We start from the raw sequence: 15,042 nt of genomic DNA on the forward strand, positions 1-15,042 counted from the left end.
ACGTATCAATATATATATATATATATATATATATATATATATATATATATATATATATATATATATATATATATATATATATATATATATATGTATATATATATATATATATACAATTATACCTGCAACAGTCATGTCACTACACAGTCATGTATTTATGAGTTCATATAAATAAACAACATTATAATAACTTCAAACGAAGCGTCCAGATTTAATGCTATAACGTTACTGTTAAATTTCTGAGCTGCAAAAATGCTATTTTTATCAGAACCTGGAGCGAAAAAATTTTGTTGGATGTTTATATTCTATGCTATCATTAACAAACCACAAAAACTTTCCATTTTTATCAATCAAAGAAGGCCAAAACGCTGCAGATTTCCATTTCGGAACAACTAATGTACCCTTGGCGCCACAATTTAATAAATGTCTTACTGCCCTCCCTATAATAAAAAATAGGCGGCACAATCCAATTTACATCTTGTGACCATGCAATCGAACGCAAAAGCATCTACACCGCTTGTTCCAGATGTCCAAAACAAAGAATAAAATTTGTTTACTTTGAAATCATTGCAACTTGCAAAAATATCACACGTGTAAGACCCCCAAACAGTATTAAAAAATGAAAAAATATGGTTGCTCACAGCCCAATCGTCAAAATCAAAAACTTTGCTCACCAAATCCGCTTCTACATTCTGCTCTCGTGGAACCCAGGCTACAGAAAAATCTATATTCCTACTCAAACTTAGACAAAAATACACTTTCAGGATGTGTAATAAATTCAATCCTGAAACCAAATTTTATGATCATCAGGCTTTATAACATTTTTCCAAAATTCGAATGAATTTTTTAAACGATTTTTAACTGAAGTGCTAGATTTTAACTCAAAGTCAGATTTGTAATCTAATAATTGATGTATATCACGATACTCAACTTAACTGCTGATTTGCTGTCGATGTTGGGACGAGTGCTGATGATTGGGGTCTTTTGGGTTCTGTATACTGGAACTGCTGGGTATACGAGCAGAATCTTGCGAAGTGACTAGGGAGCCGACAGTAGTGGCAGACGATGTTTGCGGTCTGTGCTTGTAAGGGTTTTCTGTAGTTGAGCAAGTTGAATCTCGGCGCGAACTGTGGACGGCTGTTGAATTTTGCACTCCCAAGAAAAAGCTGCCGGGTGGATTAGCCGTCGAACACTCCCGTATTTCTCTGGAAAACCGGTCTTTCGTACGGAGATTGTCGCTTTTTGTTTGCGGCTCTTGAAATGGCAGAACGTAGTCTGACGGCATCCACACTGTTGTCAGCAATATCAGAATCAACATACTCCTAAACGGTCCCCCAGCCATGTTTATTAGCTATGCGTAGAATTTTGTTTCTCTGACGAATGGCCTCTTTCTCGGAAGAAATTAAATCGGTGATTCCGCTGAAGTCGCCGGATAAAAGTTTTTGTGATAGAAGCTCTAAACCACGCGGTCTTTCCTCATTAAATTTGTACTGAATTTTGTTCCCTTCCCCTCGAAACTCAAGAGAATTTGTAGGCTTCAGTTTATCTTGTACTTCTGAGAGTATCAAAAGTTTCTGTTTTTCAAGGGCGGCGTCTCACCTGCTATTGAATAAACTGAGTGCGTCAATAACATCAAAATCCTGTCCAGAGTTGGAATTAGACTCGGCCTGTGATTCTCGGGGAACATCTCTGTTCGACGTAGAACTATTTGTAGATTCTGTCGACATACCAAAACCAAAGACAACCTATACTGCTTTGTAACGAACGTCGCATTAATCGAATACTCCCCGGGAAGAAATCTATTTATACTGAGAGCGAAAGCGCTCGTGCATGAAATAACCAGTATTGAAGTAAACCAGATAATACAAATACTAGCGGAAATAAACGAAGTTAAAAACGTAAAGAAATAACTGCCTAGTCATTGACTAATAGATATCAATACACAAACGTAACGTTTGTTAGAATATACATGTATAAGGCTCTGTAAACATTTGAGTGGAAACGGAGTAATTTTCACATATGAAAAATGAAAACTTTTACATTTCGTCAGTCTTTTGATATTGATGGGCATCATTTGGCAAATTTAAAATAATTTGTAATTGGCAGCTTCTGTTGATGAGCAGCAAACTAGATATAGTTACATCACACCGAATGTCCAGTTCTCGTTAATGACTCTTAGCAAGTAGAAAACTTCTCAACAATTTTATTTAATGTTTTGCATTGTCAGTTAAAATTCATGAAAACATATTCATTGTGATCCTGGGTAAAACGAAACTTTTAAACAGTATTTACATGTAGATAAAAGAAACAAAACGTTCAAGACCATTTATAGATATCAACATTTTTAATGAATATGAATTTTTTTTACAAACACACTTTACTGTATAAATAGTTAATTTATTGTATTGCAGTAAAGTTTAATACATTGAATGACAAATATGAATTTGGGAAAAAACAGGTAAGTGAATTATGTCATTAGTATTATCAATAAGCATTACCTATATAACCTTTAACAAAATGATACTAATAAATATACAAAAACACCAATACATTCAATATGCATATCAGTTTATGTTTTTGTACTTGGGAGATAACGTGAATGGATGAGAACATCTGAGAGTTATCATAATGCCCTGTACCCGGAACAGCTTTCTAACGAAAAGCGGCCGTCATCTCCACCTGTGTTTCCTGGAGCTCAGTCGTTTTCTTTTCCTGTTCTTAAAGTCTCCAGATATCTCCCTATCCAAGGAAGTCCAAAAATTGCAATTATAACTGTTCAACATAACCATATTACCAACTTCCAAAAGAATTTAGCTCATTGTGATGATACAGTTTTTCTAAATTAATCGTAGGATAAATGCAGATCTAAAATTTATCTTTTTTTCACTTTTAAATACTATAAATAAAAGACATATCTTAGATATTTATTATTGATTTGGAGAGAAACTAATGACCATGTTGCAACTTTGTTTTGACGAATTTAAGACGGGGTGAATTCAAGTCATTTTTAATCCATATAAACCCCTTGCATGTACTAAGTTTGGAAAACTGGCACACATCACGTTGTTTCTTAAAGACGTTCAAAATTCAATTCTTTCTCATATTAAAAAACTTTCTTCATGTTTTATTTCATTTGACTGTACATGGAATGAAAGTTGACAGAAATAACCCCACCATCTCCTCAAAAATAATTTACCGGCCAACCAAACATTGATACACCTACACATGTACATGTATCTTCATTCAGGCACTTTAAGCTAATTGCAATCACATCTGTGCTTAAAAAGAGTCTACACGAGTTGGATCAGAAATATGATGCAGGTGTTGCATAACCATTCCGTCATAAAAAGAACAGAAAAACACATACTCATTCACAATGAATAATGAAACAACATTGTGTGGTAACTAACGAACAGTAATCATGAAAGTAATATAATTGTTCTAATAATATAAGCAATATTCATTAGTGAAAAAATATGTCTAACGAAGAACTGTATAAATTATACTATCGTGAAAATACTCAGGTGGCAGTTGGCGTAGGAATATAAATACTTCACATTCACATTTCTCGTGAAAAGGTGATTTTTATTCCGTATTGTAAACACTTGTTATAATATGTTGTATCTGCTGATCATGAATGGAACTAATTTTTTTCAGCCAAATTGTGTAAACAGTACCGGACTGGCAATATATCTTGAAATGATCGTAATCACTGATCGAATATATTAAAACAATCATATGAAAGATATAAACATTTACTCTTTATGTAGGTGTAGTAGTTCTACACTAGTACCGTTGACATAATTATAATCTCCGCATACGTTATGGTCCGTTTAACTCATTTAAACCGTTTAAAATTCCAAGAATATACACATTTTGCATATATAATTGCAATAAGGTACGGTTTTCTTCCTGTCTTCAGATAAGTCAGTTTAATTCAATCTCTATTAAGTATTGTCTACAGCATTTTAGATGGTTTGTCTACAACATTTAAGATGTTTTATATTTATTCAAATATAACAAGGGATCACTAAATTGTACATGCCATTGGATTTCATCCTCAACATACGATAGTTAGATTTATACTGTAAACTACGCATTGATTTATTTTGACTATGTCTGCCAAAAAACAAAAACTCTAAAACTAAACTGTAAAACTCTTACAAACACGTACTACGTTTGAAAATAAGTCATCGAACGGAGGACCGGGGGGGGGGGGGTAGATACAGGATTACAATACACGGGGAATAACTCTAACTGTTTTAAATTTTCTGTCAGGTAAATACAAAACACAGGGGCTCGTCACGAAGTTTTATCAACCTTTTATATATACCACCTCTATACTATAAAATAAACAAGGTGTATTTTATAGTATAGAGGTGGTATATATAAAAGGTTGATAAAACTTCGTGACGAGCCCCTGTGTACATAACACATAAAACAGGCGCAGGCTCAGTCATGTTTCAGAACGTCTGCACACTTGTTGGATGTCCCATTCCATGAATATAAAAAAACAACTTAAACAAGGTTTGTATTCCTTATAAACTTAATCTAATCTATTATAATACATGAAAAATTAAGATACCGACGTGTTGTTGTTTTACATTATTATATTTAAACTATACTACAAATTACTTTCGTTTTGAATGCTACGTTTGAACGGAGAACTGGGAGGGGGGGGGGTGTGTTAAAGATAACAATACACGGGGAATAACTCTGTTTTAAATTTTCTGTCAGGTGACCACATTCCACACAGGCAGGTGTGTCATGTTTAAGAACGTCTGCACGTTTGATGCATGTCCAATTCCATGAATATCATGATCAACTAGGACAAGGTTTGTATTCCTTATAAACTTAATCTAATCTATTATGATACATGAAAATTAAGATGCCGACGGTTTGTTGTTTTACATTATTATATTTAAACTAAACCTAAAACTAAAGTACTTTGAAAGTACTTTAGTTTTAGGTTTAGTTTAAATATAATAATAACGAAATTCGTTTTAAATTCAGTTTTATTCTATTATTAAACCACCAAAAATGTATTTTACGTTTAAACGCTTATCAATTAATACAAGTCGATTATTCTATTTGACTATTGTTTCTTTGGAAATATTTGATGAAAGCAGAGCGACAACATACAATTATCACAAGGTACTTTCGTTTTAAATTCAAATTTATTAATAATTATATACCACCAAAAATGTATTTTACGTTCATTAGCAGAAAAAATACATAACCTGTGGAAGCGGGCTCTGTCAATTTTTTCTGCAGTGATTGCTACCTTCACATCCCGCATGAATCATAAAAGAAAGCATTTTATTATTTCTATTTACATCTTACTTTTAACTAATTATTAAATTGATTATAAAAAGTAAGTAAAATTCATTAAATTACTGCTTATGAACATTAGTGACGATAGCTAAAAGAAACAGTCAATCGTCTCCTGTGATACTTTGAGTCTGACATCATCATGATTTGTTGTACAGTCCGTGACTTTTCTTAATTACATGTAGGTCGCTGTAGGTTTCGACCAATTGATATACGGTGCGTGTAGATTTCAGTCTTGTCAGTTTCAGCCGCTTTTTTTATATATATATATATATATACCATTTATTGATTCCTTATAAACAAGTACATAATAACATATCAGAAAATAGCATATGGTGAAAACAGATTTACAATATATATCAGGTTTTTATAAACTAAAAATGTACACTGTATATGTATATAAGATAATCAGAAAAAAGGAAAAAAATCAACATATGTTGAAAAAACGTATACGATATATATCAAGTTTTTATGGAAAAAAATGTTACATGTACACCGTACGTACATTTAAACATGTATGTGTTAATCAGAAAAACGTGAGAGAAAATAAATCCTTGCATTGATAATTTACATGTGATTTTTTTATTTTTTGGCCCACACATAACAAAGGGTTTCCCTACCATCAGTCAAAGTCTGTGTCCATGTTAGAAACCCTTGTATACAACAGAGGGACTGTCTCCCTCGGAGGGTAGGCGTATATAAATATATATATATATATATATATATATATATATATATATATATATATATATATATATATATATATATATATATATATATATATATATATACATAATAGATATAAGCATAAATACATATTCATAGCATAAATGAATATTCATAGTAAAAATGCAAAATTTTGAAAAAGTTTCTTTTCTTTCATTTGATGTAAAAAAGATAGAACAGAACAATATGATAAAGTATTCTCTTCAATATACATTCTTAACGATTGACTTGTTTGTTCTAAGTTTTCGACCCTACAGAACATTTTATATTTGTAAATTCTGAATGCAATAAATGAGAGGAAGATATTATAAAGCTTTGTTGTTTCGTTATCATCAACAAAAAAACCAACAATGACATTTTTCCAAACAATAGTAAAATTTAAGCATTGGCTTGCCATATGCCAAACATGTTTTACATTTACACAATCAAAAATTAGATGCTGTGCATTTTCTATTTCGGTTCTACATATTTTGCATTTGTTATTTACACCTTTATTCCACTTACTAATTAACAGATTATTACTTAGTAAATTGTTTAGAAGTTTATAATTAAATTCCGCAATACTTTTATCTTTGACATTTTTAATTTTGTTGAAATATATTGATTTCCAAGTTTCCTTATCTGGGATTTGGAAATCCCTACCAAGCTTTCCTTGTGAAATTGGACTTTGAAATTTGAGCTTTACAAACTTCGAATAAAAACATTTAGTTTTGTATTCTTCGTCATTCTGTTGCATTTTGATATAGGGGATTTTAGAAAAATCATACATGAATTCAAATTTCTTAAACACTTTTTGTATTATTTTATACTCGCAGATCCAATTGCTTTTTTTGTTTAACCTATCAAATATATCTCTTGTACTTTTTAATTTACCATTTTCTTTGAAGATGTCTTTAACATATAGTATTCCGCTTTTAATCCATTCATCAAAACATATCGTTTTACCTTTAAAAGTAAATGAAGTATTCGACCAAATTGGTTGTAATAAAAACGATTCGGTATTTATTGATCTGTCATTATTTTGCTTAAAATCTTTACATAGATTAAAACAGGTAAAAACTTGCTTATAAAATTCTGGAAAGTTTTTTAGTATACCATAATTTTCAGTCGATATTTCTGTTGTGCTCATTAAATAGTTTATATTGATATTCAGCGCTTTACAGAGACTATCTATATATTTTTTTACAACATGATTAGTTGTAATAAGGCGGGCAATCCACGTTGCCTTTATAGCCTTTAATTTAGAGTCTATGTCGGTAATGCCTATACCGCCATCCATAATATCACCTATAATCGTATTTCGTTTGATTCTGTCTGTTTTATTCCATATGAAATTGTATATTAATCTATTTATATCATTCACATAATTTCTTTCGGGAAGTTCTAAAATACTAGAAACATATATAAGTTTAGGTAAGGCAAGAGAATTAACTACAGTAACTTTACCGAATAATGTTAATTTTCTCTTTTTCCATGATTCAAACAAAATTTCAATATCGTGGTAAATCTTCATCCAGTTTTTATTATAACACTCCATTTTGTCGTGTCCTACAAAAATACCTAAGCATTTTACAGCCTGTTTAGCTACTTTAATACCTTCTAGATTTTTGAACTGGTCTTTTAAATTTCCTAACAATATGCATTCAGTTTTTGATAGGTTTATCTTTGATCCAGCTAATTTGCAAAATTTATCTATGGTGCCAATAGCATGTTTCATGGATTCTATATCTCCTAAAGTAACCGTCATATCGTCCGCGTGCTGTACATTTTTTATTTCATCTTGTAAATTTTTCGAGGTAAATCCATGTATTGAATTATTTTCTTTTATTTTACTTGATAAAATTTCCGCAACAAATAAATATAATATAGCAGAAATCGGACACCCTTGTCTTATACCTCTATTCATTGCGCATGTTTTTGAAATCCATCCATTATTTTTTAAACGGAAAACGGGGTTTTTATAAAGGATTTTTATCCATTTTATAAAATCTGGTCCAAAATTAAATTTTTTCAAAGTTTTAAAAAGAAAATTCCATTCAACTGAGTCGAAAGCTTTTTCAAAGTCTAGGAATAGTAATATACCATTTTGATTATTATTTTCACAATATTCGAAAATATCAAGTATAAGCCTTGCGTTGCTTCCAATATATCTTCCTTTTATATATGCTGTTTGTTCATTTCCTATATAGTTATCAATAACCTTTTGCAGACGGCGAGCAAATATAAAGGCAATTATTTTGTAATCAGTATTAGTGAGACTAATTGGTCTATAGTTTGTATGCTGTGACCGTTCTCCTTTTTTGTGAATTAAAGATAATACAGCAAGTCGTTGTGAAAATGTCATTTCGTCTAAACTGAATATTTCTTTAAGCATATTATGAAAGAGAATTGATATTTTATCCCAGAAACATTGATAGAATTCAACTGGTAATCCGTCTAACCCTGGTGATTTATTATGTTTCATGTTCATTACAGAATCTCTACACTCTTCTAAGTTTGGAAATTGATCACATGTATTTTTTACATTTTCAGATAAACGCATGATATTACTATTTTGTAAGTAGTTTTCAATATCAGAACTACTTATATTTTTACTACGATAGAGTTCTTCATAAAAGCTACACATTTCACCTAATATGTCATCATCAGTAGAAAGAGTTTCATTATTTTTATTTTTTAGTTCATAAATAGTATTCTGTGTTTGGTGCTTTTTTTCCAAGCCTAAAAAGAAATTCGTGTTTTTCTCCCCTTCATTTATCCATTTTGCGCGAGACCTAATTTGAGCCCCTTTTGCTCTTCTATCGTATAAATCGCTTAGTTGTCTTTCAAGAGTTCGCTTTTTATTCATATTAATTTCTAAATAAGGTAACGATTCTATCTCGATTATTTCCTTTTCTATGTTTTTAATCTGATCTTTGTAACTCTTTTGACTTTTTATTGAATAATGAATAGAAAATCGTTTAACCTCCTGTTTCAGCTGTTCCCATGTTTGCATACAAGTAACGCTTAATTTACTAATATTTTGAATAATGTCATATATTTTTTCCTTATAATCAGATTTTTCAAGTAGAGATGTATTTAGTTTCCAATAACCTGTCCCTCTTTCATTTTCGTGTAATTTAACGTTAAATTGTATAGCCTTATGATGTGACATTCTCGTTCTGTTAGAATGTGTACCGGGGATTTTACGAACTGAGATATTTTTAGCTTTTAAATATAAATATTTGCTTATAAAAATGAAATCAATTCTACTTTTTGGTGTGTCAGTAGCATCGCACCATGTAAAACCGTCTGTATCATTCAGCTTATCCTTCCATATATCAACAACATGTAATTGAGCTAAAATTTCTTTAAGTAACTTGGAACTCCTATCCGTAGAGTTATTTAATTTACAATTAAAATCACCGCATACTGCAATATTTGTTGCATTATTTGAGTAATTATTAATAAAAGATCTCATTCTTTTAAAAAACTGTACTCTGTATGTTTCATTATTAGGTGCATATATATTAACTAAAGTTAAATCTATATCACCAATTTTAACATTGATTAGTAATTTACGTCCATCATTAGATCTATGTATGGCTAGAATTTCTATTTCTAAACCTTTCCGAATTAAAATGGATACTCCTCTGCTAAGGGGGGAATCTGAGTAACAGTGTATAGATTTCCCAGGCCATATAGAATTATAAAGAAATTCATTACGTTCGACATAGTGCGTTTCTTGTATAAAAGCTATATCAACTTTTGAGTCGCTAAGCCAATTATAGAATTTAAGTCGTTTTTCTTTTGTATTTAGACCTCTAACGTTAGCAGAGACAAAATTAAACTGATCCTTGGTTTCGCATAAAAATTATGAAAATAGATGTGCTAATATATATAGATATACTACAAAAAAACACCGTAATTCTCACATTCAAGAGGAAATTGAAGCTCATATCACTGTCCGTCTCTAAAGTAATGGTCCTGTTTATAAGGAATGAAGTAATCCATCACCATCGCGTTTCTTGGAATCGCGCACCTGGCTTTTAGGAGAGGATTTCCTGCTACCGGAACAACTGCGTTTCCTGGGGTTCTTCAGCTCTTTAAGCATTTGCGAGATATTTGACTGGGATTTAGTTTTTTCTTTTGGCGCAGTTCTCGGAGCGGAGTGAGAGCGACCTGTGGCGCGGCGCATACGCGAAGCAATTTCGGAAATGATATGACCAAGTTTGTTTGATCCAGGCCATGCACTAGAATGTGTGTGAATGGTAGCCATTCTGTCTAGGCCGGAAGCCCAAAAATCATCAAATGTAGTTTCGACAAAAACGTCAGATTTTTTGTACTTACTTTAGGGCATCAGCGAAAGCTGGAACTTGGTCCGCTTTTGCCTCGATGATTTCAGTCATTAAGGCCACCTGATTGTCTGTAAAGCTGGTGGAAGAAGTGATAAATTTCCCAATTTTTTTGGCATCAAGGGCTGATTTAGCTGATTGTATCGCCGTTGCCCTCGGGATATCCCCACTGCGCATAGCCTTAACGTATTGGAAGGCGTGTTCCGCAGACCTATGGCTGACGCCGAAGACGTTGATGTTGCATGGATAAAAGTTGGACAAACAGTTGTCCTGACCAGCAAATGCAATGACATTAGTTTCATCTTGAGAAAAGAACTCGCACTCCTTATCACCAGGCATGTGACCTTCAGATTTGCACACCTTGCATCTTTTTGGGTTAGGGCAGTCTTTAGAGAAATGATGCTCCTCCCAGCAATTTGTGCAGCGTGGGGTGCGCTTTGCAGACGGTTGACCATAATGGTAAATAAAGCATCGAAGACCAGCACATGTGGCTGTGCAAGGTAGAAACGTGCCCTCTGCAAGAGATTTGGCATAGATAAAACGATTTCCGTTTAGAATACCTGTCATTTTCCTGGTAATTGGATGCCGAATTTTTTCGTATTTTAGCTCACTTGTAAAGGACACATTGAAGTCATTTAGCATTTTAATCACTTCATTATCATCAACAGATAGGGGTACACCCTTGACAGTTATTTTGAGAACATTTTCAGAAGGACTCGAGAGCCCAGCAGAATAGGGATTGGTGTCATACACTCTTATAATTGTGTTTCTAATGTCTATCCCCTGTGCTAGCAGCTTTGACCTGCTTTCTGTTGAGTCTACGTATATTCTCCAAAGATCTCTATCTTTTTGGACACATTTTACATCATTTAAGATGTTGCTAACAGCAATTGACAAATCATAATCAGAAATGCGGTTCTGACCACATTGGATTTCTTTATCCTTCATGTAAACTGGTTTTAACAGTTCCATTGTGAAATGATCAAGTAAATGATCAAGTACCGTAAGACCGTTAAGAGGGCGTCAAGCGTATCGAGACTCCTAACAGGTATCCGGAATGAGTGAATGATTGAACAGTGATTGTCAAAATGAATTTGTCACAATAATAGAAAAACTCAGTAAACTACTTTTGTAAATCACACAATAATCACAAGTCTATGTATAAATCTATGTACAAGCACAATACACACCGATATCCAAAGGAAATTTGGGCAAGAGGCATAAATTCCCTTGGAAATTGTCAAAAAACACGGAGCTAAACACAAACACCTTCGTATCGCCCTGTGTCACGTAACTTTTTTCGTTTCAGCCGCTTTAGATTTCGACCAACGATAAACGGGGCTTGTTAATTTCAGTCTGGCTGTTTCGATTGTGTAGCTATGAATTAACTATAAGTTTCTGCAAGAAATAGAGGAAATTATACTCGGTCCGGGTAGATGTAAATATATATACATAATAGTCAGTAACATGTATTTTTAGAAAGAATTTCATATGCATTTTAAATATCATTTAATATTATATAATAAATAAGTTAGATCTGTATTATTATTTCGTGTTTATTTTTCACTTTGATGTTTTCATTTTAATTTCTAGACAAATCATGGATCCCCGTACTAGTGCCCAGGATGTGCACCGATGTGACCTTTGTGAGACCGCCATAGTACACAGCTACTGTGACTTTTGTCATGTCAACCTTTGTATGTCATGTATAGGCAAACACATCTCAGATGGATATGACAAACATAAAATTGTCCCATTCCAAGAACGAAGATCAACCCTCGTTTATCCAAAATGTAGGACACATCCACAAAAAAATTGCGATTTGCTGTGCAAGAATTGCGACAACGTATTTGTTTGTTCCTCTTGTACTGCCTCTGAACAACACAGGGAACATTTATTTGTAGATGTTACAGAGGTTTACAAGACAAAGAAAAACAATATCGAAAAAGACACAGAGGAATTAAAAAATCTTATTTCTCCTAAATATAAAGAAATTGCAATGGACTTGGAAAATCAGCTTGCCAACCTGGATGGAGGATATGAGAAACTTACAACAACAATGTCTAAACAAGGAGAGCAGTGGCACAGAGAAATCGACATCGTTATCAACAAAATGAAAACTGATATCAGCGACATTAAAGAGAAACACAAAGACATTTTACAGAAACATTTGGATGAAATCAAACAGATACAGTCTCTGATAAAACAAACATTACTTGCCTTAAAAGAAATTGAGAAATCTACTGCAGTAGCTCCTACCATTGAATACAACTCAAAGATCAGAGAATTTAGCAAACTTCCACCCAAGCTTCAAGTAAAACTGCCAACATACATTCCAAAACCGATAGACAGGGAGAAGCTTTATAGTTTGTTTGGACAGATCACCCCATTATCAACTGCTACAAAAGAAAATGTCTTGTCACAGAACCAACCCAACACTTTAGTCAGAGAACTACTGGATGAGCCAGAGCTTGTTGCCACAATACAGACTGGGTATAAAGAACTACTCGGTGTTACCTGTCTAGATGAAGACGGTGTATGGACGCATGGATTCACCAAAAAAATCAAATGCTTTAACATTAATGGTTCACTTCTCCAAACAATCGGGACAAAATCAGGAAAAAGGCCCAATGACATAGTTGTAAACAGTGATGGGGATTTACTGTACTCTGACTGGAAAACTAGGACAGTGAACAAAGTAAAGAATGGACAGATAGAAGAGTTGATCAGATTACAGGGATGGGCGCCCTTTAATCTGTGTGTCACCTCTACTGGTGATCTCCTAGTTACTATGTACAGTAATGATAAAACTCAATCCAAAGTTGTCCGTTACTCAGGATCTACAGAGAAACAAACAATTCAGTTTGATGATGAAGGTAAACCTCTGTACTCGGGGAATAGTTATGAGAAATATATCACAGAGAACAGAAACCATGACATCTGTGTAACTGACCATGAGGCTGGTGCAGTTGTCGTGGTTTATCAGGACGGGAAACTCAGATGGAGATACACTGTTCATCCCTCAGCTACCAAGAACAAACCATTTAATCCCTATGGTATTACAACAGACAGTCAGAGTCGGATCCTGACAGCAGACATTTACAACCATTGTATCCACATTATGGATCAGAATGGACAGTTTCTCCGTTACATTGATAATTGTGGTCTGGAGGCTCCTTTTGGTTTATGTGTGGACAATAATGACAATCTGTTTGTGTGCGAGTATTACAAAGGCAATGTAAAAAAAATCAAATTTTTAAGATAGACACCAAATTGGTGACTTATAAAGATAAAGCAGAAACCATTTTCGTTATTTTGGCTTTTTTTTAAAACTTATTAAAGATATATTAAAAAGGTAGTTAAAATCCAGTCATTTTTTCCTCATTCATTATATTACATATTATATACGTGATTTAATACATGATTGTTGAGTAAGTTGAGTTTTTATTTGTTTTAAAATGATTTTTTTTTTCAACTAAATGTCCAAGATATTGCATTTGATAAAGCAATGCTTCCTTATAAGACATAAAATGACGCCCCATTTTCTATTGGTAAAGTCAACATATATTGTTTCTAAATTTTCAAGTTAGATTTTAAAAAACAAATTCAATATCAAGTTCCCCAATACCTGAGATGTACAGAGTAACAATTCGTAATTTTCAATATTTTCAATGCATAAGATTTTTATGATGAAATAATACTACATGTATAAATAGAGTTTTTAGTGTTCTGTTGTTACATGTGTTTTATTATATTTTCACGTTAAATGACAAATACGAAATTGAAAAGTATTTACATGTCACAATGATTTATAACCTTTTACAAAATAATAGTTAAATATACAAAAACACCTGGTCCAATCAATATATATATATATATATATGTGCTATTGTATTTGTGAGATAAAGTAAATAGAATAGAACATCCGAAAGTTCACATAATGCCGTGTACTTGGAACAACTTTCTAAAGAAAAGCGGCCATCACCTCCGTCTGCGTTTCCTGGACGCTGGTTCACTCAGTCGTTTCCTCTTCCTGTTTTCAAAGTCACCAGAAATCTCTCTATCCAAGAAAGACAAAAAAATCATAATCATTCAACCTAACTCCTAGGTTAAGGTAGAATAACATACCTTGACAAAATCATTCAAATTAACAGTATATTATTTGATTATGAAAGATATAATGATAATTAAACTGTACATGTGTCAAATTAGCAATTTCGAGAAAAAAAATGAATATCTAAAAAATCCAAGTTAGTAAGTAACAACAAAAAGCCCATGTGGGATTCGAACTCGGATGTACAGTTCACAAGCCTAACACTTTATCCACTCGGCTTTGGAGCAAGTTAAATGAGATTGCCGTCGTTTAATAGAACGAAATGTCGTTTTTACCAGAGGTCAGCCATTTTGTGTTATTCCAAATTAACATCCAAAATATTATTTGTAACATAGAATTCGCCCAGTCTTTAATTAGCCCCCTGACAACGAGGGTGAAAGGGGCGAAAATTTAACGGAGGCGAATATTTTCCTGTATACAGTATAACGGTAAATTTAAAAAGAATTTTCTATCTCCTTGGAAGATGTATAACAAATTAAAATCAATTTGTTAATATCAACCAACTACTGTTAGTGTATGAAAGTTCTTGCATTCAAA

General features: G+C 32.8%; 2 protein-coding genes across 3 annotated transcripts in view; one reads left to right on the plus strand and one right to left on the minus strand.

Annotated features, from left to right (window-relative positions):
* Positions 1–4,380: 4,380 nt before the first annotated feature.
* Positions 4,381–13,747, plus strand: LOC105336719 (uncharacterized). Of its 2 annotated transcripts, XM_034450749.2 has the most exons (4): positions 4,381–4,527; positions 4,738–4,835; positions 8,590–8,613; positions 11,985–13,747. In XM_034450749.2, exon 4 carries the CDS (start codon positions 11,992–11,994, stop codon positions 13,654–13,656), a length of 1,665 nt encoding a protein of 554 aa, XP_034306640.2. In that variant the 5' UTR covers positions 4,381–4,527; positions 4,738–4,835; positions 8,590–8,613; positions 11,985–11,991; the 3' UTR covers positions 13,657–13,747. The 2 variants fall into 2 exon arrangements, with proteins under 2 accessions (XP_034306640.2, XP_034306639.2); XM_034450748.2 differs by lacking the exon at positions 8,590–8,613.
* A 187-nt stretch (positions 13,748–13,934) lies between these two features.
* Positions 13,935–15,042, minus strand: part of LOC105349194 (micronuclear linker histone polyprotein) — a 47,511-nt gene continuing 46,403 nt past the window's right edge. Inside the window, exon 15 of the mRNA XM_066081834.1 lies at positions 13,935–14,451. Coding sequence (XP_065937906.1) covers positions 14,373–14,451 — 79 coding nt within the window. The 3' untranslated portion in view covers positions 13,935–14,372. The remainder of the gene's footprint in view (positions 14,452–15,042) is intronic.

This window comes from Magallana gigas, chromosome 4 (genome assembly GCF_963853765.1).
Source record: "Magallana gigas chromosome 4, xbMagGiga1.1, whole genome shotgun sequence".
Taxonomy (NCBI): Eukaryota; Metazoa; Mollusca; class Bivalvia; order Ostreida; family Ostreidae; genus Magallana; species Magallana gigas.